We start from the raw sequence: 27,790 nt of genomic DNA on the forward strand, positions 1-27,790 counted from the left end.
ATAATTTTAAGACGTTCTATCTCAACAAAATTATCAAGATATTCCCTCCAAATACAACTCAAAAATTGCAAGATTGGACCAGGACATCATCCATAATTTTAAGACGTTCTATCTCAACGAAATTATTAAGCTCTTTCCTCCAAATACAACTCAAAAATTGCAAGATTGGACCAGGACATCATCCATAATTTTAAGACGTTCTATCTCAACGAAATTATTAAGCTCTTTCCTCCAAATACAACTCAAAAATTGCAAGATTGGACCAGGACATCATCCATAATTTTAAGACGTTCTATCTCAACGAAATTATAAGGCTCTTTTCTCCATTTACAACTCAAAAATTGCAATATTGGACCAGGACATCATCCATAATTTTAAGACGTTCTATCTCAACAAAATTATCAAGATATTCCCTCCAAATACAACTCAAAAATTGCAAGATTGGACCAGGACATCATCCATAATTTTAAGACGTTCTATCTCAACGAAATTATAAGGCTCTTTTCTCCATTTACAACTCAAAAATTGCAATATTGGACCAGGACATCATCCATAATTTTAAGACGTTCTATCTCAACAAAATTATCAAGATATTCCCTCCAAATACAACTCAAAAATTGCAAGATTGGACCAGGACATCATCCATAATTATAAGACGTTCTATCTCAACGAAATTATTAAGCTCTTTCCTCCTAATAAAACTCAAAAATTGCAAGATTGGACCAGGACATCATCCATAATTTTAAGACGTCCTATCTCAACGAAATTGGTGGGTATTGATGGATCATCTGTAAACACTGGATTCTTTAGTATCGCAGAAAGAAATTCCAAACCATGAATATATACATATTATCTCAGGTACAATTATGAAAATTTCAAAAAATATTCAAATAATGATACTTGGTGAGTTTGCATTGAATTTTATTAATATCTGGTACATAAAAATAAATTATACTAAAATTTTTTAGTGAAAACTAAATTTATATTCTGATTTATAGCTAGTAAATTCCAGTATTTTCTTTTTTTTTATAAATAAATTATTTTAAGAATACAATACAATAATACAATAATTGCACTACTTTGTACTAAATGTAAAATGGAAAAACAAACTTGTAAAATGAATAATTATCTAGATACTAAATGTATATATATAATTATAAATTAGACTTTAATAGTGCGACCCCACTCCGTAGGTAGCAAGGATAAAAATCGGCATCATCATCAATAAAAACTAGTATGATTTAAGTTTACATTAGTTCAAGTTTTCTTAGAAATACTGATAGTATCTTGGCAACTCGACATTGCGAAATTATGACTACCGTCGATAATTTTTTGAAACACCTCACTACTGGTAAGTTTATTAAAATAAATTCTTGTTTTCGAAAATTTTTTCATACTACTTGTTAAGAGTTTGGGGGATACATAAATAATAAAAACAATACGATCCATTTTGATATACATGGTACCGATCAAACCCAATTTCAGTCTAAACTGATTTGTCCTAAGCCCGATAAGATGAACTAATTATCCAAACTCTTCAAATATTGTCTATAAAATGTGAGAGCGTCAATCTCATTAAATTTTTCTTATAAAATATTATCCGATTGAAGATCTATCAACTCCATTTGCAAATGAACTGGTGCCTGCGAAGCATCAAAATTGAATGGATTGTTGAAAATTGGAAATTACATTTCATTCATTTTGTGAGTAAGTCGATAGTTGAGTTCCGTAATCAAATTTTGCAGAATTTTGAGAATATTCATCCAATTTTTCTAGGTTCACTGCGCCAAATGATTTTAAACGAGGAAAATGGTCCGAAGTTTGATTTTTTATCAGTATCGGTGCTCTTGTCAACAGCCAGTGAAAAGTTTGTAAATTCCTTAATTTTTTCCTTCAGTTGAAGAACCAAATTTTGAAATAAATCATTTATTCTTGAAGCAACAGTGTTTTTTGAAAGCGAAATATTTTAAATTATTTAAATTAAAATCCTTTTACAACCGTATCGCTTCGATTACTCGACTCAACTGACTAACGTCGCGCTGACGCGATCGTTTTATATGGTTAAGAAAGGTTCTAGTCTTGACTCGAGGCGCCTGGAGGATTCTATCGTTTTCGACAAAAAAATTAAGATATTTGCGCTTGCTACTAAAAGATGGCGATACTGTCTTTCTCTCTCGCTTGTATAGGCACGCGCTGCCTTTGAAATTACTTATAAACATCCGTAGAGGAATCGAATCAAGTCTACCAGCTCTAAAAAACATGATTATTCTTTCTGCTACACATTGCGATCGCGGGCCTTATTGATACGGCCCAAGGTCCGAAAGTGTCCCGCAGGCCGTATCTTTGATATGACTGGTCTACTCTAAACATTGTACTATATCTTGAAAGTCAAAATAAATAGATAAACCAAATAAAATACTCAGTAATTGGGAAAATAATAATTTTTATTGAAACAATAACGATTCGTCGTTAAAAGCAATTGATAATTGGTAATACAAACATATTTTGGATCGATTATATAAAATGGCACAAACTACCTTAACTTAACTTCTTAGGAATATCATTAGCTCTTAGTATCTTTATATTAATAAAAAACTATTTGTTTTTCCTTGAAAATACTTATTAGTTTGTGACTATGAGGTTATATACCGCAAGCGATTTACTACTTAATTCTTAAACTGTCAACCACTACAAAAATGGACGCTCCTGGCATCGAAATGAAGTTGCAGTTTTATCTGTTTCCTAACCTAATATTGGCGCGAAATTTAAACTCTTTCGAACGAAATTTTAATGGTGGACCACATTTGTTTTGTTTGTTTTAATATTTCAACAGGAAAAGTCTTCTTTTCCTTTTTCAAAATTGAATTGAACTGAAGATAGTAAGTAATTCAATTCTTTATATATTACTGTTTATTTCTAGAGTCGAAATATACGGATAAATCAGAAAATTCTATTAGATCCTACATAGTTTTTGTTTGCGGTGTAGTTTTCCTAACATGGTACGTCCAATGGTTGTGGAATAGAAGGTATCTTTATATTCATTCCAGAAAAGTACCAGGACCGATTGGACTTCCATTTATCGGATCAGCGTATTTATTATTCTTATCTCAAACAAGCGGTGAGTAGAATAAGATAAGATAATACCACGAGGCTATAACAAAATATTATTTATTAGAATCGTAAAATAAGTATTAAGTTACAGAACTGATTTTTTTGACAGTTTTTCCTCTCTCTCCTCTTCAGAAGCTTTCGGATGCCTTATTCGTCACGCAACCCTTCGTGCACGAAGGATTCTATCTTCTCGAATCGCAGCCAAGACGCATGGTGACAAATCGGGAGTATAAGGAGGATGTTCCAATATTTCCCAATCCAATTCGTTTAACATTTCCATCATAAGCCCAGCTGTACATATTCAGAAATATCTCATCACGAATTGGAATAACACCTTTCCACTTATAATGTAACCTTCAGCTTAACTGGCGCGCCTTTCTCTTGCCTTTTCCACTCAAATTCTTCTTCTTTCCACTGCAAAAAATGCGTGCAAACTTCCCAGTGTATGAATGAAATGAGTTTTTCAAAACATCTTATTCTGAAGCGTCGCGCATGTTGTAAACTTGCTACCAGCTCTCGCCGAATTTCACGAGTGAATTTTCTCGTTATTTTACACAATATTTGACCAAAAAACTTATAAAGAAGCGTTGCGCAACAGACACTGATGTAAAATCCTCGCTTGTGGCTATAAGTACACTAAAAATACGAGGTTACCCGGTCCCGACTGTTTTCTACGCCTCGTAACAGCCCAGTCTAACAACAATTTATTTTTTCGTGGTAACTAAACGAAAATTTTGCTTCTTTCAACATTTTCCGAGGTAACTGGAGCAAATTTAAAATGAATTGAATCTGAAAATTAAACCTACATCAATTTCAAATATTCTATTAGATATTTCGACATTTTTCTTGAAGATTTCGATTTTTCTAAAACGAACGAACATTTTTATATCAACTGAATTACCAATTATACCTGAAACTTTTGAAATATTTGCTTTAAATTTTGATAAAGATTAGTTAATTTACTAATGAAGATTTGGAGAGACTGGCATGCATCGAGGATGGTTCAAGAAGTACCTGGCATTACGTAGACATGTCGGTAGTTGCTTGTATTAGTACACAATCTGTATAGCGTATATTTCGAGTTTGAAGCATAGAGATATTACCAATAGAATAGGCACGCCTACAAGTGAGAGCGTCTTGAAAAGAGAAAGAGTGTCAGACGCTCCCACTTGTATGGGCGCCTATAGCATGCCTACTCTATCTGTAATATCTCTATGGTTTGAAGACGCTACGTAGAGCTAAGCACAGTAGAGCTAAATATCTCATAAAACTGAAAATTTGGACATGAGAAAGCTGTGAGCAAGATGGGCGCCGCGTTTACTCGAAATGGAACAGAAACATTCTCGTAGTTCCTTTTCTACCCTTGGCGACCTATTTACAACGTTTCTTTTTTTTCTTGGTAGCCGTAAAAGATGGAGTTTCCATTTAATTCTCATTCTAAATGCGAATAACGCTCTTTGATTCGTTTTTCGTGTAAATGCACCAAGCAGCTTGGTGAGAATTCGATTTCCAATGAGCACGGAAACCTGCCACAAGAATCACATTCTATGATGCAAAAATATCTTATTTACTGTGTCAGCTAAATTTATTGTAGTTCGTAGAAAACATTTTACGCCTCGTAGGCAAACAAATCAACCGCAGTTGTAAGTGGTAAAGTCCAACTATGTCAAAGGCGAATATAAAAAAAGTTGTTGTTGGTTATCAGGCAAAATATAATATCGTATTTGCTCATTCAATAATACACTATTTTTTTTTTTAGATATAATGAAAATTATTATCGATTTACAAGAAAAATATTCTGATATAGCTGCTGTATGGTTCGGTACTAGGCTTTATTACTTGGTGTCTAAACCAGAACATATTGAAAAGATTTTAACGAATTCCAAAGCTTTGGATAAAGATCCTCTTTACAAGTTTATGACATTAGCAATTGGTGAAGGTTTAATATCAGCGGGAGGTGAGTACTGCGATGAAATACTTGTCCTTAACAACTTCTAAATATACATTACAGTTCAAATGTTTTTTCCCGCTCCCAAATCTATTCATTACATATTTTTTGGATCAAGACATTTTTCTGTGAAGTTCGTATACGACTCGCTTTAGACTTGGTAAGTTTTAAAATTAGTAAAACCAATGTTGAAACTCGTTAAAAAAATATCTACCATCTACCAGGAGCTTTGGTAGTATAAAACGTTGAGTGCGGCATCGAAAAACGACAACAGCAGCTCAGATCAATGAATCTACGGATCTGCGTTTGAGTACGAGGAATAATCGTCAAAATAGCCATTAACTGCCGACATAATCTCTTTATTGTTGGAAAATCTTCGACCACCGAGCCATTTTTTCAAGTCTGGGAACAGAAAATAATCCGACGGAGCTAAATCTTCTGAATAGGGTGTGTAAGGTAGCAATTGAAACTTTGATTTTCATTAATTTTGGCTATTACGATAACGGAGATGTTTTTGAAGAAAAAGTGACGGGAGCTGGTAAAATTTGAAGGGATTTTGAGGAAAGTATTACGTTCTGGTTAACGCCTTATCGGCATTACAACGATCCCCAGCATTCCTTGGGGATGTACAAAGCGTATTTGAAAGAATTGGAAACGAAGAATATACTGAAAGTGATGATTCGGCCGTCACAGTCGCCCGACCTCAACCCGATTGAAATATTGTTGGTCAAATTGGACAAGGAAACAAGAACACAGTATCCATTTCACTGAAACACCAATAAAACCAAATGGACCACGATTATTTACCAAAATTGCACGTCGTAAAAATAAAAGGAAAAGGCGGAATCAAAAATTTAAATGTAACTTTTGTTTATATCTGTTGATTTAATCTTTGTTGTAGTTGAAAAATGGAGGAAACATAGAAAAGTTCTCAGGCCAGCCTTCAGTCAAAAAATTTTGAATGCTTACCAGGCGATTTTTTTGGAAAAAGGGGAAAATTTTGCCGAACATTTGCAAAAAAATGTAGGAAACAAAGATCTGGATATAACTAAAATGATCGCTAATTGTACTTTGGATAGTATGTGTGGTAAATTTTCATACATACAGTTGTATCTAAGTAAAATTCAAATATATTTTTTTCAGAAACGGCTATAGGATTGAAAATGAGCAAACAAATTGAGCTAACAAACATATCGGAAACTATGAATAGGTAAGATATTATACTATGTTTAGCACTTCAAATAAGGGTACAGAGATTTTATAATTATTTCACTTAGTTCAATACCTAACAATATAAAGCATTTACATCAAATACCTTGAGGTTAATTATGTCTCTGAAGACGATAATTTCGTTATCGAAACGCACGTCAGACAGTGTTGATATGAGTGTTGATTTATTGATTATTATAACAAAACATCCCAACACCCACTGTGATCCTGACAAGTTCTCATCGTGTTTCACGTCGCGGTTTCGCGCGTAGCCTCCTTTACCTCCCCCCCTTCCCCCTAGTTCTTTTTAAGGTATTTTCGTTCCGTTAAAATTTAACTTCCAGGGGTTTGTCTTCATGGTTGTGGAGCCTTTTCAACTTACTTCGGCAAAGACCTAATCAATTTAATACATTGCCGACAAGCATTTTACGGGATAATCGCCATGTCGTGAGAATTATTTCCTTTGGATTGTACCAAGAAAGTTTGTTTGTTAACGTAAACTTTATATTTAACATAACTTCACAGAAAAAAATCTATAGGTGTTAAATCGAGACTGAGTGAAGGAGAACTTATCTCACATCTCTTTGAGATCAATGTACTAATCGTGTGTGAAGTTCTTCCTACTGGAACCACATTCTTTGGTTATAATAATCAGAGATATGCAGCTTAGGCACGAAAAAGTCGTCTATCAGACAGTCTTAGTATGAGAATTGATTTATTGGTTATTATAATAAAACATACCGACACCCACTGTGATCTCGATAGGTTCTATCGTGTTTCGCGTCGCGGTTTCGCGCGTAGCCTCCTTTTCCGTTTCGTTAAAAGTTAGCTTCGAGGGTTTGTTCTATCTCTATTTTTTTTCGAATTTCTATTATTAAAACTAATTACTCTTTTATTATTTTTATAAGAATGATGGAGATAATAATATATAGGACTTTATACATATGGCACCATCTGGTATTTACGTGGAAATTGTATCCGTTAAGCAAAGAATACGATGAAGTTGTAAGGAAATTCAAAAATTTCACATCAACAGTAAGAACATAAATTTTTCGAAAATATTCAATTATTATTTTATCGTTTTCTTGAATTTTTAGATAATTGAAAAAAAGAGGCAGACAAATCATCACAAACAAAATATTGAAGATTCTGTAGCCATATCTGAAAATGAAGGTACGTAAAATTTTCGCTTTAGTTTCCATTACATTACGAGGATGTTCCCAGAAGTACCTGGCCTGACCTAGAGATGGCGATAGTAGTTTACAGCATATGTTTTAAGTTTGAAAACACCACGTTGTTTGGTATTTATTTGGCAGCCATCAATAGTAAAAGTTTTCAGTGAATTTGTAAACAGGGAAAAAACTAATCATCGTCATATGATACAATACTTTCATTTGAAAGTTGATTTGGATTTTACTCTGGTTGAGATTATTCCTTAGTTATCAACAGTAAAATATTGATTTCATACGAGGCCGTACGACCTGCAAGGACCAGCATCGCAGTGATCGTCCAAATGAGGTGACGACTCCAGATATATTGAAGAAAATCCACTTCAAATAACAAATCTAAATATTTCCGGCCTCAAACGATGATAATCTCGAAATAGACATTAAAACGAACGAAATAAAAAATATTATGTTACTTAATGCGGGAGAAATTTCCTCCCTCTTCACATACTGTAAAAAAAAGCTCGTCCAACTCTCCCGGCCAAAAAAAATGCTTTAAGTCATTTTTTTCTGAAAAACAATGAAATTTTCTATTGAATACACTTTAGGCAAACTATCTCATACGATGATTATTTTTAATAATTAATTTTTTCAAACATTCAATACAATCGCAACAGGGTCGGGTACATGATGTTAATAAAAAAAAAGTACATGTAATCAACACTACAATCATTTCTTAAACTCTAATTACTTAATACGGTTTTCTATGTTTAGAATCTTCAAAAACACTCTCATTTTTGGATCTCATGTTGGAAAATACGAATTTTACAGAAAAAGAATTTCAAGATGAATTAGAACTTTTTCTAAGTGCGGTAAGTATTTTTCTCCTTCTAGTTTTATGGGAGATTCCAGAATATATTCTTGCTCCGTGGTAGCTTTTCGTTTACAACAATTTCCGATGTGAAAACTTTTAACTTCAGTATATATCTTCAATTTGCTATTCCTACCTCATAGTTTTATCTCAGTTTATATGCTTTATAGATTACGAAAAAGCTTTTGGCAAACTACACTCGTTCAAACACCGAGAAGACTTGACATCAACCAGAAAGATATATATTGGAACCAATCAGTTGCAGTTGGAGTTGATAACCAAGAAAATCCATCCAAGTGTTAAGCGGGGATCCACTTCTGCTTAACCTGTATTCGGAAAACATATTTCGAGAAGCTCTTGATGGTCGACAATTAGGTATCAACGTAAATGACACATGGATCAACAATATATGACACAGTTCTGACAGCGGATAAAATGAATGACCTCCAAAGGCTCCTGGACATAGTTGTAATCACTATCAACATATAAAAAAAGAAATTTCTACATGCAATAGTGAAGGGATTGAACAGGTAATAATCTGGAAGCTTGTTTATGTGAAGACTGGTCATCAGACCAAGTGGCGGGAAGAAAATTCATGAAAAACGTGATTACGAACTCTGACTTTGACCTCAACCAAGAATATTAGAATATTGTGCGGTGTAGAAGGCTTAAAAGTTAAGACCATGAACATATTGGAAAAGCACTTGGATGTGGATCTAGCGAGGAATTTTGGTTCCATCGACGGCCAGAGAAATCAACGAGGAAATTCTGAGGAAAATAAGAAGAGAACGTGAATTGCTGGACAAGGTAAAACGTTAGAAAACCTGGGACATGTGATAAGGATCGAGAGATAGCATTTGCTTCAACTCTTGATAGAGTGGATTGGACAGAATATTAAAAATTGGGGACACAAGAACCAATTCACACCATCAGAGACAAGATAAAATGGTCAGAAGTAGCAAGAAGCAAAGATCTATTAATTATCTCTATCTTCTCTCTCTATCTTCGTCGGTATCGTTTGCAACGTTTTAGAACTATCAATAACTTCTGTTATTATCTGTTCTGTTATAGTGTCTGAAACAAAATTTTCTTCTCCGTATATTGGAAATTTATCATTTTTCAGGCTACAGACACGACTGCAGCGGCAATTAGTTATACTTTCACAGTTCTAGGCATGTTTCAAGATGTACAGGTGAATAAAAACAAAGCTATTTTATATTTAGATTTTGAGGGATCCAAACCTTGTAGTATTTCAAACTGTCATTTTGAGTTGGTGGATTTGATATAAGTTCAAATCATTCAAAATCAAAATCAAAATTTTAATATTAAATTTCGCCATCCAGCAAAAAGTTTTGGAAGAAGTCCTGGCAATTCTAGGACCCGATAGACCAGTATCTCCATCAGATTTACCCGAATTGAAATACACTGAAAGAGTTATCAAGGAAAGTTTGCGATTATTTCCGGTAGCTGCTCATTTTCTACGAAAAATATCTGAAGATATCGATGCAGGTGAGTTTATTAAACGAAATGTTTGGAGTAATTGAAAATGCAAGCACGCGCTCAAGCGATTTGATATTGCTGTTTGTTTATTCCACGTGGAGCTTTCAATCTTTCAAATATGTGTGAACAAATCAAATAACATATTTCATATTTATGAAAATTGAAGCTAAAGGAAAATTAAATCGTATTCGATTAAAAAATACAATCGAAAATTTTATAAATCGTCAACTTGGCACTCTCGAGCAACGAGCAACGTAGCTTTTACTTCATTGTTTGTTATATAAATATGGATATTTTAGGTGATATAGTTTTCCCTGCGGGTAGTTCAGTGTTTTTCGGATTGGTTCATATACAAAGGAATCCAAAATATTGGCCGGATCCACTTAAATTCGATCCGAATAGATTTCTACCAGAAAATGTAGCTAAACGACATCCTTGCACATATATACCTTTTTCTTATGGTCCTAGAAACTGTATAGATAAGAAAAAAATCGTATATCGTCTAAACGGAATTTATATTTTTAGAAAACGTGGTATAAAAAATGTTGTAGGTGCGCAGTACGCCATGGTGAATATGAAAACTATCTTGGCAACTGTTATAAGAAGGTTCAGAATTTATACAAAATATAAAACCATCGAAGAAATCAAATTGAAAATAAATGTAGTACTTAAAATGATAGAGGGACCTAAAGTTTGGGTGGAAGCACGTTAAAACTGACTAACAAAAATATAAATACTATTCTTCTCTTTTTCGTCTATTAGATTCCCTTCCAAGAATTTTCGAATCTTTATAATTGAATGTATGTTTACGTTTATAATATTTCATGATTCGATTTTTTTATCGTATTGATCATCTCTTAGTCTATTTTCCAAATACTGAGATGTCTGTCCTATGTAACACTTGATATATAATATTACTTCTTTTGTTTCAATTTAGTAAAATATTTCATTATATATCAGCGTTTTATTACCATTAAGTTGATCTCATCTCTAACAATGGTCGCATTCAGTAACGAAACAAGCTTAACACGTTCTGGAACGGCCGCCATGTTTCGGAGCGTTTCAATTTGTACTAGGTAAACGTTGCGAAACTTAAACGTGAAAAAAGTTAACGAAAATTAAGACAGAACAAGACCAGAAATTTGTAAAACCAACTGCGTCCTTTGATCGAACGTTAATTAAAAGAAAAATTATTGAATTCATTCGGTCAATAGGTACGTTTTTACATAGATATTCACCTGTCATAAACGGCTTGTCAACGATCATTCTACTGTCATAACCTAAAAAAACACAGAACACGAAGAAGTGTTGATAGCGAACGCTCAACATGTTCGTAGCCGTTTCCGGTAGGTAGAAGTAGCGCTAAGCGCTGTCTCCGCTGAATGCGACAAATTTTTACTAGGTAGCGGTACTTGTCATAACCTAACAAGACACAGAACATAAAGAAGTGTTGTCAGCGAACGTTCAACAAGTTCGTAGCCGTTTCCGGTAGGTAGAAGTAGCGCTAAGCGCTGCGTCCGCTGAATGCGACAAATTTTGGCTAGGTAGCGGTACTTGTCATAACCTAACAAGACACAGAACATAAAGAAGTGTTGTCAGCGAACGTTCAACAAGTTCGTAGCCGTTTCCGGTAGGTAGAAGTAGCGCTAAGCGCTGCGTCCGCTGAATGCGACAAATTTTGGCTAGGTAGCGGTACTTGTCATAACCTAACAAGACACAGAACATAAAGAAGTGTTGTCAGCGAACGTTCAACAAGTTCGTAGCCGTTTCCGGTAGGTAGAAGTAGCGCTAAGCGCTGCGTCCGCTGAATGCGACAAATTTTGGCTAGGTAGCGGTACTTGTCATAACCTAACAAGACACAGAACATAAAGAAGTGTTGACAGCGAACGTTCAACAAATTCGTAGCCGTTTCCGGTAGGTAGAAGTAGCGCTAAGCGCTGCGTCCGCTGAATGCGACCAATTTTTGCTAGGTAGCGGTACTTGTCATAACCTAACAAGACACAGAACATAAAGAAGTGTTGTCAGCGAACGTTCAACAAGTTCGTAGCCGTTTCCGGTAGGTAGAAGTAGCGCTAAGCGCTGCGTCCGCTGAATGCGACCAATTTTTGCTAGGTAGCGGTACTTGTCATAACCTAACAAGACACAGAACATAAAGAAGTGTTGTCAGCGAACGTTCAACAAGTTCGTAGCCGTTTCCGGTAGGTAGAAGTAGCGCTAAGCGCTGCGTCCGCTGAATGCGACCAATTTTTGCTAGGTAGCGGTACTTGTCATAACCTAACAAGACACAGAACATAAAGAAGTGTTGACAGCGAACGCTCAACATGTTCGTAGCCGTTTCCGGTAGGTAGAAGTAGCGCTAAGCGCTGCGTCCGCTGAATGCGACCAATTTTTGCTAGGTAGTCGTACTTGTCATAACCTAACAAGACACAGAACATAAAGAAGTGTTGACAGCGAACGCTCAACATATTCGTAGACATTACCGATAGGCGCTGTCGCTGAATACCATCAATAATTGTTTTAATGCCTATACTATAGAGGGACTCAAACGAAGATCAAAATCGCAATGGGAAAGTCAAGTAAAAAGTGATCTGAACAAAATGGTGACTGTGGATGGTCGAGTAATATCCAGGATCTTTAGTGTGAAAAATGTTTAAAGCGTGAATTCACGCAGAACGATGAATAAGACAAAGAGCTCTTGATTGATCGGTTACTATACCTATTTGAAGGTACAATCGAATAAATATATGTATGTATAGTCTCTCAGGAGTGTCTTTGTCTGTCTCAGCCCCTGTATGTTGCTCCTATCTATCTTCTTTTCCAATACTTTTTCTATAGTTCTGTAGTTTATAACACAAAAGGGTTCAGGTCCCATGAACGAATTGTCTGTCAAGCAATTGTTTTTTATGATATTGGAGCTTAGAGCTCTAATGACTGCTTGGCTATTGGACAAGATAATCATTTCCTGTTTGCTATAGTTTCGTTATATTCATTATTATAAGGGATTATTAATATAGATACGCGAATTTCCAGTGTCAAATCACATTTTTATAAAAACTGAAATTAGTGGAAACGTAAAATTCTTATGTTTCAAAAATTATGAAAAAAAAACCAATTTTAAAACAGAAGAGACTTAAAATCAAATCGATTTAGAAACACAATAATCTACATCCCTTTGATATCGCATAATTTGTTGATGATCTTTTAATCGATTTTCTAAATACTGAGATGTCTGTCCTATGTAATCAGCGCTATAATTATTACAAAGTTTCAGATTTTAATAGAATATAAATAATCGCTTAGAACTTTGTACTACCTTTGGTTATATTTTTAGCATTTAACATGAAAAAAATTATTATGTAATAGATAGTTTCCTTTATTGAATATTGTTGTATAAATTTAATTTGGTTGTACCTCCCCACTCTCTATATTTTAAACACGAAAATCAGTTTAACTAAAACCAGTACGTATTAATTTCTCAATGATAAACCTCTTCGTAATCGTATTAAAACGAATATTATTAGTCTGACCTTGTAGAATTTCCTGTTGATTATGACTCTCGATGACCTTTTTTCTAGAAATCTCACTACTGGTAAGTCTATTCAAATATATTTACCTATATGTAGTTATTTACTAAAAGAACTTGAAAAGATGCAAAAATACACGCGTATGCATATACATAAGTGGTTTAAGATACAATGTTTTAAATACCGTTTTATTGAATTTTCAAAAACAGCGAAAACTTGTTTCTAAAAAAAGTATTACTCCAATCAATTTAGGTAGATTTAGACAAGAATTTCGAAAAATCGAGATACACATCTATAAAGTCGTTTAAACTTGTTCATTTGACATCATGAAAATCCTCTCAAAACTCACATATAATTCGATATGAACAACTTTAAAAATGGGGGGTCAAAGGTGAGAAAAAATTCGTTTTTTTGCACATTTTTTGAAAATAACTCGTTTCCTATGGGTTTTGCGCTATTAATTAATATTGTAGAACATTAAATTTTCTACAACTTAAGTTGATGATTCTTGTCAAGGGGGTTTTCTTGCTGGAATTAATTTTCGCGGGACAAGGTTAACAGGTATGTCAAGTTAATAGGTATTACTTTACATTCAGTCACTTATCGAAACTATGAGAGTTGGTATAAATAGTATACTCAGGATGTCCACTCGATATTAATAATTGATTTTAACTCAACGTTGAATTCGTCATGGACATTTGTACTTCTATAAAATCTCTGCATAATTTGCGCACAGAGCGTGAGAATCAAATACAAGCTCCAACTTTCAAGGCTACCAAGACAAGAAAGAACGTTCCAAACAGCCAGCCGTGGCGGGAATTGGGAGAAAGAGCGCCAAGCTACACGCCAAATCCCGCCTAAAAACGTTCCTAACATCCACAGCTCTTTGGGAATTTTTTTTATTAATAATCCTCGTATTAATTGATTAGATATCGTTCATTCGTGATCTTTATATACTTAATATAGGATTATAAAACTAATCTTGGTATATTACAATATAAAATGATTATTCTAAAAGGTCGTACTCATTTCTTGAACTCTGAACTTAATTATAATTCGTCATGTCATTAAATCAGCAAACATTATTTACATTGAAGTCGAAACAGTGAACGTTTTTCATGTGTTCAATCAATATTCTCCTTTAATTCTATTTCTATTCCATCTCGAAGATAAATCTGGCGTATCGGTCTCACGCTGAAAACGATGTCGAAGGAATCAATAGGAACGTCGATTACGATTGGTAGGTCTATAAATTAAAAATTATTCTTGTAAGAGATTAAGTTGTTATTGCTTTTATTTATCATTAGAATTTAATAACCGTCATCGATGATGTTGTCTTGCCGATTAAATCAACATCTTTTCTACGGTTAACAAAGCTGTTTCCAAAGAAATCCAGAAAAATGTTAAGCAAACAGAACAGAGAAATAAAACAATGGAGGCCACCACTGGAAAAGATATTTTTACCAAAATGCAAAATACTTGTTAGTAATATAGTTTACAGTAAATACCTCCAATTATCGGTTCACGGCAAGGTTTCATCATTATTTTGAAGACAAGTCCATTTCATTGAAGAATGATGAACCAAGATAGTTTAGACATTGATGAAACTATTATTTAGACTTGGACGCAAGAAATAGGATACAATTTGGTTCCCATGGATCTGGATTAATAGAAATCTGACGGTGCGAAGTGCGGACTAAATGGATGTGGTAGGAGATCAATATCACCGAGTTTGTTTTTGATCTTTTTGTACTAAAACATCAGCTGTCTACTTTATACTTCAGCATCTGAACAGGACTTAAAAGCACAAGGTTTGGAGTCACTGTACTGTTTTTCTCCATCTATTTTTGTTGTTTCACGCCAGGTCTCTTTTCCTATTCTTTCCAAGTCTTCTCTAAACCCTTCTATCCATTTTTTACGTGGAGGACCAATGTTCCGGTAAGCTTCCTTCGACAACTACCTCATTCTCGTTGTTATTAAGTGTCATTTTTACAAAACGTAATATTTTCTTAGGTATTTCGAGTGTTGTTAGCACCTGGAACAAATCAAATTTAATCATCGGTCATGTCCTGGATTGCCTATAGAATGAAAATTTGATCACTAGTTGACTTTCCCTTTTTAAATCCTCCCTGATACTCGCCAAATTTTTCGGCCAAGTATTTGCCCAATCTATTTCTTATGATTCTGGTGAGGACTGCTTTATCCCATTGGTTTGGCATCAAATCCCTTGAGGGTTCGCCAACATATTTAATAACTTCTATTGGAATTCCACTACTACTGGCACTTTTATCATTAATACTTCTTCTACTTCTATTATCGCGTTTCCTCTATCGAGACTGGTTCATTCACTGTCTCCTCTTCTTCAAACACGTCTTCCTTGTTTCCTCTTATTCTATATTTAAGCAGTGTTTTGAAATATTCCTTCCACCTAACCAGCTTTCCTTTTCTATGTCTGTCTTGCTTGGTTTCTTCCTGCTCGCAGTCTTCATCAAACTATTCTTTCTTTATCTTCTTCCTCACTCTTCCTAATTCTTGCTGTATCATTGTTTCTGTTATAGTTGCTTCTAATATATCGTTGTTTACATCCATTAATTATTTTTAGACTCAACAAGTTATACGGAAAAACCAGAAAATATTGTTACTTCATACATAATTGTTGTTTGCGGTGTAGTTTTCCTAACATGGTACGTCCAATGGTTGTGGAATAGAAGGTATCTTTATATTCATTCCAGAAAAGTACCAGGACCGATTGGACTTCCATTTATCGGATCAGCGTATTTATTTTTCGTATCTAAAACAAGCGGTGAGTAAAATGAGGCATATACACACTAAGAAAACATCATAAACAAATAAAAGTTATTGTTTTTTTTTTTAGATATAATGGAAACTCTAATCGATTTACAAAAAATATATCCTGATATAGGTGCTTTATGGTTCGGTACAAGGCTTTATTACACGGTGTCTAAACCAGAACATATTGAAAAGATTTTAACGAGTTCCAAAGCTTTGGACAAAGATTCTCTTTATAAATTTCTTGTATTCGTTATTGGTGAAGGTCTCATAACTGCAAGAGGTAAGTATGTACGTCCAACTCCTCTGGGCTCTCGCAATTTGTTACTTTATTTCTCTTTAGTCTCTTTTAAAGCTTATACGTCATCATTGTTATCATCAAAAGTAGCAGCCCTCGCGCAAGTTTCTTATATCTTGTTTGTTCACCATGGATGAAATTTGCTCTTGCAGTAGGTTTCGTCACTTCTTCTTATAGGTCTTTTCTCTCTATAACATGCAGCTCCATAAGAGCTTCGGCAGACACAGTCCGGTAGGCACTGCATATGAAGATAGCGAGTTTCTCTTGGTGTATCATGTCTCATTATTAATTTTTCTGATCTATGATTCCAATATAACTTTCCTTTTGTTTATTCTTTCGATTAAAACCCCAAGCGACGTGGACTACACCTCAAGGTTATAGTGGAACGAGCAAATGCGCTGTTTGGCAAACATTGCGATGAGCTAACACAGAAAAAGACGTTGAAAAACTTCTATACTTGATTCAATATTTGTTGTAGGTCAAAAATGGAAAAAACACAGAAAAATTATAAGGCCGGCTTTCAATCAAAGAATTTTGAATGCTTATCAAGCAGTTTTTTTGGAAAAGGGGGAAATTTTTGCCGATCAATTGCAAAAAAATGTCGGAAATAAAGATATGGATTTATTTGAACTGGTTTCCAATTGTACTTTAGACATTATATGTGGTAATTTTTTTTGTGCACACTAATTAAAACCTTAAATTAATTTGGGCGGTTTTGATTTTCTGAGAGGTTTTGGGAAACTGAATAAATCTAGCAACTCTTTACAAAATTACGGGAAGGGATTTTCCAAAATATGCTAACTTACCCTAGTAGAAAATAGAGATCTTAATCATCATGATACATTTTGATTTTTTGAAACCGAAGTAGTTTCCCAAGAATTAAAGCCTGGAACGTAAATTGCGAGCCGATGCTCCGGCTTTCGGCGTTGAGGGAGATTTACTCAGAAATAGTCACTTTAACAAAAAAATTACTGGAATCCTTTTTTTTACAAAATTTTATGCTCTACATTTTTTGTATATAAAGTTTTTATCGAATTTCTCTTAGTTGTCGAGTTATTCGCGTTTCAAAATTTTTTTGAATTACAAGTTCCAAAATTTCGAAAACTGCTAGGCTTATTCAGTAACCTAACCTAACCCAACCTAACATAACCTAACCTTTGAAAATCTAGAAAATCAGAAGCACCCAATCTTTCGGGTTTAATCCTATTTTACCTGTACTATGACGCACGTTTTGGTTAACATGTTATCATCTTCAGAGAGCGAAGTTGAACTAATTTATTTTTAATTTTTTCGAAGCACCTAAATCCATCCAAAAACGTTCCGATTTCTACTTAGGGGTCAAGAAAAAAGTAACAGAACGATATATCAGGTGAATATTGTGGCCGTAGTAGAAATTTTGTTGTTCCAGTATGACCACAAACGTCATTGTCAGATCTTATTGTATTACAATGTTTTTACACTCATACTCATGATTTTTAATTGAAATTTTTTGTTTTAGAAACGGCATTGGGATTAAATATGAATATACAAACGGAAAATTCGGATTTTCCTAAAGCTTTGGACAAGTAAGATATTATATTATACAGGGTGTGGCGCGAAAAGGTTTAATTAAAAGTAATGGCGGATACATTTATGTTTAAAATCTGAAATTACGAAACTGTACGTTTTGAATGCCACCGAGTTCGAATTGAAAGTTGTGACTCGATGTGACATTTTGTTATTTTAAATAGATTGAATTCTAGTTCTGAAGTTTCCAAGTTTTCTGATGATGGGATCTAAAAACTGATTCCAAGACTAAATAAATGCTTGGATCCAACTTTTGTTTTGTTCCTCGACTCCATTTACTATATCTCTACATCAGTTTTTGTCATTTGTTTTTTCAATTCCCCCAATTATTATCACTCTTCTCATCTAATATCACCACTTCCATCCATTTCTTTCTATGCCTGCTTCTTCTTCTGGTTTCCTTTCCTTCTATTCGTACTCTGTTAACAATTTATTTTTCTTCATAATTCGTTATCCCCTTTCACGTCCCTCCCCCCTCGGACGACTTCCCTTTTCCTCTTTTTTCGGCATTTTTCTGGGACTCACACCAATACTGTAGAGTCGGCTTCATCATCGTTTTAAATATTCCTTTTGCTTTCAGAATATAATCGAAAGACTCCTAGTCCTTAAATAATCAAGGCACTCAACTTTTTCAAAATAATATTCCTCGTTTTCCATCCTGAAAGGTCTGTTTTTCCCCTGTTTCTGTGAGATATTTTCTTCTTAGTTTATAATACGAAGATGGTCCTTGGCCTGACTTGGAGATGGCGGTAGTAGAAATCAAGTAAAAACCACCGCGTCTGGCTAAAAACAAAATGTTGTTTCATCAAGACATTGCACCAGCTCACACACTCGTTAATGCAATGGCCAAAATTATTGAATTAAAGTTTGAATGGCTACCTCATACACTCTATTCGCCAGATTTAACCCTCTCGGAGAGGTTATGTCGGAAGTTAATGAGTATTTTGAGGAACTGGACGATTCTTATTATAAAAAGGGTGTTTGGAAATAAAAGGAGATTAAATTTGTCTACCAGGTACTTCTGGTACCATTTTTATATATATTTTTTTTAGAATTATGGAGATAACAACTTATAGAATTTTCCACGTGTGGCATCATTTGGTATTTACTTGGAAATTGTATCCATTAAGCAAAGACTACGATAAAGTTTTGAAAGTTTTCAAAACTTTTACGTCAACAGTAAGAAAATTAATTTTTTTGAAGCTACCGAACTGATTTTTTACGGTTTTCTTGGTTTTTTAGGTAATTAAAAAGAAGTGGGAGGCTTATCATCACAAACAGAAATTGAGAGGTTCTGTATCAGTATCTGAGTATGAAGGTAAAATCGTTATATCAATTTTCATTTCAAAGAACCTCGCTGAATCCTTGTGGTAATTGGGCATATTGAGGATTTTAATCAGTGTGCTTTGAGCTATCATTGTATTTGGGAAAAAGTGACCGACGCCCTTCCTCGGCTTGCTTAAAACTATCGTTGTGCCAAGTTTCGGAAAAACTGACCGACGCCCTTCCTCTTATTGTAGCCTTGGACTTATCGGGAATAGTTTTGAGGCTTTAGGGGGGTTTTGAGGTTCAGTATCATCAGGTGAATGATTCTCTTCCTCTCAGGGTTCTTAAGGATACCTCAGCGGTAGTTTTCACAAGGTTTTGGGGTTTTGGTGTTTCGTACACATTGAGGTTTCAATCGGCTTGCTTAAAACTATCGTTGTGCCAAGTTTCGGAAAAACTGACCGACGCCCTTCCTCTTATTGTACCTTTGGACTTATCGTGATTAGTTTTGAGGCTTTAGGGGGGTTTTGAGGTTCAGTTTCATCAGGTGAATAATTCTCTTCCTCTCAGGGTTCTTAAGGATACCTCAGCGGTAGTTTTCACAAGGTTTTGGGGTTTTGGTGTTTCGTACACATTGAGGTTTCAATCGGCTTGCTTAAAACTATCGTTGTGCCAAGTTTCGGAAATACTGAACGAATCCCTTCCTCTTATTGTACCCTTGGACTTATCGGGAATAGTTTTGAGGCTTTAGGGGGGTTTTGAGGTTCAGTATCATCAGGTGAATAATTCTCTTCCTCTCAGGGTTCTTAAGGATACCTCAGCGGTAGTTTTCACAAGTTTTTTGGGGTTTTGGTGTTTCGTACACATTGAGGTTTCAATCGGCTTGCTTAAAACTATCGTTGTGCCAAGTTTCGGAAATACTGAACGAATCCCTTCCTCTTATTGTACCCTTGGACTTATCGGGAATAGTTTTGAGGCTTTAGGGGGGTTTTGAGGTTCAGTATCATCAGGTGAATAATTCTCTTCCTCTTAGGGTTCTTAAGGATACCTCAGCGGTAGTTTTCACAAGGTTTTGGGGTTTTGGTGTTTCGTACACATTGAGGTTTCAATCGGCTTGCTTCAAACTATCGTTGTGCCAAGTTTCGGAAAAACTGACCGACGCCCTTCCTCTTATTGTAGCCTTGGACTTATCGGGAATAGTTTTGAGGCTTTAGGGGGGTTTTGAGGTTCAGTATCATCAGGTGAATAATTCTCTTCCTCTCAGGGTTCTTAAGGATACCTCAGCGGTAGTTTTCACAAGGTTTTGGGGTTTTGGTGTTTCGTACACATTGAGGTTTCAATCGGCTTGCTTAAAACTATCGTTGTGCCAAGTTTCGGAAAAACTGACCGACGCCCTTCCTCTTATTGTACCCTTGGACTTATCGGGAGTAGTTTTGAGGCTTTAGGGGGGTTTTGAGGTTCAGTTTCATCAGGTGAATAATTCTCTTCCTCTCAGGGTTCTTAAGGATACCTCAGCGGTAGTTTTCACAAGGTTGTGGGGTTTTGGTGTTTCGTACACATTGAGGTTTCAATCGGCTTGCTTCAAACTATCGTTGTGCCAAGTTTCGGAAAAACTGACCGACGCCCTTCCTCTTATTGTACCCTTGGACTTATCGGGAATAGTTTTGAGGCTTTAGGGGGGTTTTGAGGTTCAGTTTCATCAGGTGAATAATTCTCTTCCTCTCAGGGTTCTTAAGGATACCTCAGCGGTAGTTTTCACAAGTTTTTGGGGTTTTGGTGTTTCGTACACATTGAGGTTTCAATCGGCTTGCTTAAAACTATCATTGTGCCAAGTTTCGGAAAAACTGAACGAATCCCTTCTTCTTATTGTACCCTTGGACTTATCGGGAATAGTTTTGAGGCTTTAGGGGGGTTTTGAAGTTCAGTATCATCAGGTGAATAATTCTCTTCCGTTTAGGGTTCTTAAGGATACCTCAGCGGTAGTTTTCACAAGGTTTTGGGGTTTTGGTGTTTCGTACACATTGAGGTTTCAATCGGCTTGCTTAAAACTATCGTTGTGCTAAGTTTCGGAAAAACTGAACGAATCCCTTCTTCTTATTGTACTCTTGGACTTATCGGGAATAGTTTTGAGGCTTTAGGGGGGTTTTGAAGTTCAGTATCATCAGGTGAATAATTCTCTTCCTCTCAGGGTTCTTAAGGATACCTCAGCGGTAGTTTTCACAAGTTTTTGGGGTTTTGGTGTTTCGTACACATTGAGGTTTCAATCGGCTTGCTTAAAACTATCGTTGTGCCAAGTTTCGGAAAAACTGACCGACGCCCTTCCTCTTATTGTACCCTTGGACTTATCGGGAATAGTTTTGAGGCTTTAGGGGGGTTTTGAGGTTCAGTTTCATCAGGTGAATAATTCTCTTCCTCTCAGGTTTCTTAAGGATACCTCAGCGGTAGTTTTCACAAGTTTTTGGGGTTTTGGTGTTTCGTACACATTGAGGTTTCAATCGGCTTGCTTAAAACTATCATTGTGCCAAGTTTCGGAAAAACTGACCGACGCCCTTCCTCTTATTGTACCCTTGGACTTATCGGGAATAGTTTTGAGGCTTTAGGGGGGTTTTGAAGTTCAGTATCATCAGGTGAATAATTCTCTTCCGTTTAGGGTTCTTAAGGATACCTCAGCGGTAGTTTTCACAAGGTTTTGGGGTTTTGGTGTTTCGTACACATTGAGGTTTCAATCGGCTTGCTTAAAACTATCATTGTGCCAAGTTTCGGAAAAACTGACCGACGCCCTTCCTCTTATTGTACCCTTGGACTTATCTGGAATAGTTTTGAGGCTTTAGGGGGGTTTTGAGGTTCAGTTTCATCAGGTGAATAATTCTCTTCCTCTCAGGTTTCTTAAGGATACCTCAGCGGTAGTTTTCACAAGTTTTTGGGGTTTTGGTGTTTCGTACACATTGAGGTTTCAATCGGCTTGCTTAAAACTATCGTTGTGCCAAGTTTCGGAAAAACTGACCGACGCCCTTCCTCTTATTGTACCCTTGGACTTATCGGGAATAGTTTTGAGGCTTTAGGGGGGTTTTGAGGTTCAGTTTCATCAGGTGAATAATTCTCTTCCTCTCAGGTTTCTTAAGGATACCTCAGCGGTAGTTTTCACAAGTTTTTGGGGTTTTGGTGTTTCGTACACATTGAGGTTTCAATCGGCTTGCTTAAAACTATCATTGTGCCAAGTTTCGGAAAAACTGAACGAATCCTTTCTTCTTATTGTACTCTTGGACTTATCGGGGGTAGTTTTGAGGCTTTAGGTAGGTTTTGAGGTTAAGTATCATGAGATGAATATTTTCATAGAAAAATTATGTTTTTTCTTATAGTATATAGAAGAATTTAGAAAAATTTCATAAATTTTTATCATTATCATCACCAGAACCATATTTTTACTTTCCACAAACAAATCAGTAATATTTCCAATCGTTTGGAATGATTTAAAAAAATTGATTCTCCTTGTACTACTTTTTAAGCGAATGTAAGTTATCATAGTTTTCCTATTTTTAGAATCTCCAAAAGAAAAATTGGCATTTTTGGATCTTATATTGGAAAATACGAATTTTACGGAAGAAGAACTCAATGAAGAAGTAGAACTTTTTTTAATAGCAGTAAGTATAAATAAAAATTCTTCATTAATTGATTTTTTCACCAAAAAAACAACATATATAGAATTAAATGTAGTCTTTTTAGAAATAGAAACTTAATTTGCGTTCAATGTAAACCCTGAAGTTTCAACTACATAAAAGCTTGAAGCTGATTGCTCTAAAAACATTGAAGAATTGTCTCATTTATCTAATCCTCCATCGACCTTTTAAATATTTATTTATGGTAGAGAATAACCAGAAATCACATTTGACCAAATCTGGTGTAAGTTTTTCAAAAAGATAGTATTTGTAATCAAAATTTTTTCACAAAAAAACAACATGTATCGAATTAAAAACATCAATAGGTTGTTTACAGACTTTATCGCTTTATATAAATTCTCGAAAACATCGGTATATTAATTAATAATAATAATAATTAAACATTTGTACCATTGCATAAGTTTAGTCCCTTCGGCAGACGGCTCGCAGATGTTTTGATCTTCTTGATGGAATTTTTATGACTTTTCCTCTTTTTTCTTTGTGTGAGTTTTTCCACGTATCCTTCTGCTAAGTTTAAAGAACGCCATCCTCGGTGCCAGCGCTGCTTTCTACCAACATGGTTGCCGAGTTGCCAGTTTCAGTTATTTTTGCAACAAGTTTGCAACAAATAATCTTTTTTAAGGACGTAGATCTGCATATTTACGAAAAAGTGTATGTACGTCCCTCATTGGTAACATCGAAAACCGACTCCAAAAAGAAGAAGATTTCATATTATGGCTTTTTCGACAAAAGAATGTCATCACTTGATACTCTAAACAAGTTTTTTCAATTTAGTTTCCAATTACTTGACAAAATAAATTCAAAACACAAGTAATCGGAATAAATGAAGAAAAAATGGAAGTTAACAGATCTTGAAATCGTCATTAGAACCAACCAGCCAACCATTCATAATGAAAATAAAAACGCAGTGCCTCAAAAATAACTGTAGAGTTGGGATTGTTCAACAATACGTGTGTTCATTTCTCGACATGGATTTTTGCTGTCAACAAATCAGCACTGGCTTGTGCAACTATGTTTTTAGGAAAATCTGGATTTTCTTCAGAGTACATTTTGAAGAACCGACATGAATTAAATTGACAGAAAATAAAACAATGCCGATAGTAAATCTATCGTTGTTATGGGAATCAATTAATTTGAAGTCAAGACAACCGATCAGTACAACAATATACGGAAAGCAGAAAAAATTGCATGGAAAACATTTATGGACATTTTCAATGATAGAAAGTATAAATTGTAGGAAAATTGGTATACATTTCCAGTTTCTTAGAGGTTTTCGTTTATGGATTTTAGAAGTTTGTTGTTTCGTAACTTGTAACTCAAAAAAATTTTTAAACGCGAATAAATCGAGAACTATGACGAATTCGAAAAAAACTGTCTAAACAAAAAATGTAGAACACAAAATTTTCTACAAGAAAGGTCTCCAGTCATTTTTTCGTTAGAGCCACTATATCTGAGTAAATCTGAATAACGTAAGGTTAGGTTAGGTATATTGCGCACATAAGCAATTGAAGTTTCAATTGATATATTTCAACAGATTTTTTGTTTGTGTTTTTATGAATATTTTATGTATTCAACACACATGAACTACTTCTTGGTTTCGAATGAATTAACTTTTGAAAAACGCGATCATGAATACTATCTTCGTTCTCGGTTGATTATAATGTCAATATTCACAGACTGCTTAATAGTTTCTCTTTCAGAAAAATGTGGGAACTCATTTAGTGCTCTACAGTTTTGGATCCGGCACTTTATTTGGAATTTCACGTAGTTTTCGAGTTATTCGCGATTCAAAATATTTTTGAGTATTTAAACCAATTGTATAATGGAAATTTTGAGGTTAGGAAAAAATCGAAACTTTTTCATCACAGAATGTTGTGCTCCACATTTTTTGCCCCAACAGTTTGTATCGAAATCCTCATAATTTTCGAGTTATCAGAGATTCAAATTATTTTTGAGTGTATAAACCCATTTTGAGGTGAAAATTTTGAGGTTAGGAAAAAATCCTTAAAGACTTATCTGTAGAAAATTTAATGCTCTACAGTTTTGGTTCTGGTACTTTTTTTCGAATTCCAGGTATTTTTCGAGTTATTCGCGATTCCAAATATTTTTGAGCGTTCTAACCAATTTTATAATGGAAATTTTGAGGTTAAGAAAAAACTGTAACCTTTTTTGTACAGAATGTTGTGCTACACATTTTTTGTCCCCGCAATTTGGGTCGAAATCCTCATAGTTTTCGATTTAACCGCAATTCAAAATGTTTTTGTGTATATGAAGCCATTTTACGGTGAAAATTTTGAGGTTAGGAAAAAATGCTCGAGAACCAAACTGTAGAGAATTTTGTACCGAACATTTTTTGTCGCGGCTTTTCTTTTCGAATTCTGCATAGTTTTAGAGTTTCACGATTCAAAATATTTTTGAATGTATAAACCCATTTTGAGATGAAAATTTTGAGGTTAGGAACAAATACCTTTACCTGAACTAATACTTTTTTGTAGAGACTTTTGTATCCTACATTTTTTGTTATACAGTTTTTTTTCAAACTCCTCTTAGTTTTCGAGTTATTCGCATTTCATAATTTTTTTGGGTTTCAAGTCCCAAAATTTCGAAAATCCATGCCCGTAATTTTATTAAAAGTTACTAGGCTTATTCAGTGTCCCAAAACCTCCCGAGACCTAGAAAATCAAAACCGCACAATTTAATTTAAGGTTTTAATTCAAAATTGCCTAATTTGCCTGTACTAACAATAAACTTCGACAACATTAAGTTTCGTAGAAATAACAAAAATGTAAAATTTATGGAATGAAAATACTTCTGAAGAGGTACAAAAGAAATCTAAGTCATAACCGCAGTGGAATTAGCTTTTTTTGTTAATTACACTTTTAAATAGTTTCTGCTGTGTATTTTTTTTGTATAATTAGCAAAAAATAAACCTCGTACATTGATAAATGCTCAAAAATTTTATAACAACACAAATAAATTTAATTATCATCCTTTTTTGCGTTTTTTTTTTTATTAGAAAACGATAATAAAATTTATCGTTCCAGACTCCTAATGAAATATTCTATTTTCTTATTTTATTGAAATTATTTAATTTTTAGGGCACAGATACAACTGCATCGGCTCTAAGTTGTCTTTTCACTGTACTGGGAATGTTCCAGGATGTACAGGTAAACAAATGATTCAGTTTGATATAACTTTAACTCAAAACCAAAATAATTTTTTCATAATGAACGATGAAACATAAGAAAAAGTCTAAAAATTATAGAGAAAATAATAATTTCCATTGAAAATTTCGTACTTCAGCAAAACGTTTTGGAAGAAATCCTGGCGATTCTAGGACCCGATAGACAAGTATCTCCTTCAGATTTACCCGAATTGAAATACACTGAAAGAGTTATCAAGGAAAGTTTGCGATTATTTCCGGTAGCAGCTTTTTTTCTAAGAAAAATATCCGAAGATATCGATGCAGGTGAGTTGACTCAATATCAAAATCGAAATATATAAAGAGCATTTAAAACGCCCTGTATATCAAAATTGACCTACAAACATTCCAAATAAACTTCAAAGAAACTCGTTTTTAGTACAATACTAACAATTTATTAAATAATAAAGTTAATACATCGTATTTTAATGAAATACCAAATCTCAAACAACGTAACTTACCTCGTATTTTACTGATTCTAATATGGTGAAAAAGTGAAAAATTTTATGTGTTATGGATATTTTAGGTGATATAGTTTTCCCTGCGGGTAGTTCTGCGTTTTTCGGACCCGTACATATTCAAAGGAATCCAAAATATTGGCCGGATCCACTTAAATTCGATCCTGATAGATTTCTACCAGAAAATGTAGCTAAACGACATCCTTGCACATATATACCTTTCTCTTATGGTCCTAGAAACTGTATAGGTAAATATAGAATTTATTATCTAGAGTCGATTAATTAATAACGTTTAATTAGGAGGACAATATGCTATGATGAATATGAAAACTATTTTGGCAACAGTGTTAAGAAGATTCAGGATTTATACGAAATATAAAACCATCGAAGAAATCAAATTGAAAACAAATGTAGTACTTAGATTGAAAGAGGGACCTAAAGTTTGGGTAGAAACACGTTAATAATTAATAAATTATAATGTGGAATGTGTATAATATTCAAAAAATATAATTAAATATATCATTTAACTCAATTTTCGTTTTTTATTACTACATTTTCAATCCTCACTGTATAATATAAGAAATAACTTATGACATATGATCAAACGTTATTTCTGTACTCTAATTATGCACCCAAAATATTTATATATCTATGGTTTAGACACTTAACGTATACTTGGTTGCCTATACCAGTCACTTATCGAGTAAATGTATATTTGGTTGCCTATACAAAATCATATCTATTATTTGTCTTATAAAATGAAAAATATAAAATTTTAAATAGAATTATGATGAAATATTTACATAAAATAAAATATATGAGACTGATATAATTAGTATTCTCATAATTCAAATATCACGTGGGCTACTGAAATTTTGACGTTGCCGTATCTCTTGAAAATTCCTTAAAACCAATGTTCAAAACATGATTTTCAACAAAAATATTATAAAACAATACTATTGAAATGAAATTTCCAAGAATATTGTTAAAATATATCAAAATTAAATATTTATTCAATCCAATCTATCAATGAAGGTTCTAGATGGGTAAACATGATTATTAAAGTGCAATATCCTTTAGTAATTGAGAAATTCTTTACAACTGAATGAATTTTAATATTCTCAAATACAGTTGTAAAAGAAATAAATGCGAGAAATGATAGCTCATTATTTTTAAACCCCAACATCCATATTTACATGCATCA

The 27,790-nt window shown here is 34.2% G+C and overlaps 1 protein-coding gene across 1 annotated transcript; it reads left to right on the forward strand.

Annotated features, from left to right (window-relative positions):
- Positions 1-1,227: 1,227 nt before the first annotated feature.
- On the forward strand, positions 1,228-27,110 carry LOC130451760 (uncharacterized). The gene is made up of 23 exons (XM_056790987.1): positions 1,228-1,351; positions 2,921-3,118; positions 4,871-5,068; positions 5,961-6,146; positions 6,203-6,269; positions 7,177-7,303; positions 7,366-7,441; positions 8,209-8,306; positions 9,429-9,497; positions 9,649-9,814; positions 10,357-10,512; positions 14,504-14,569; positions 15,932-16,132; positions 16,205-16,402; positions 16,896-17,081; positions 17,916-17,982; positions 19,036-19,162; positions 19,226-19,301; positions 22,790-22,890; positions 26,025-26,093; positions 26,230-26,395; positions 26,655-26,834; positions 26,887-27,110. The coding sequence occupies exons 1-23, from the start codon at positions 1,312-1,314 to the stop codon at positions 27,045-27,047; spliced, it is 2,979 nt and encodes a 992-aa protein (XP_056646965.1). The 5' UTR covers positions 1,228-1,311; the 3' UTR covers positions 27,048-27,110.
- The last annotated feature ends 680 nt before the right edge of the window (positions 27,111-27,790 follow it).

Source organism: Diorhabda sublineata, chromosome 1, assembly GCF_026230105.1.
Source record: "Diorhabda sublineata isolate icDioSubl1.1 chromosome 1, icDioSubl1.1, whole genome shotgun sequence".
Lineage (NCBI taxonomy): Eukaryota > Metazoa > Arthropoda > Insecta > Coleoptera > Chrysomelidae > Diorhabda > Diorhabda sublineata.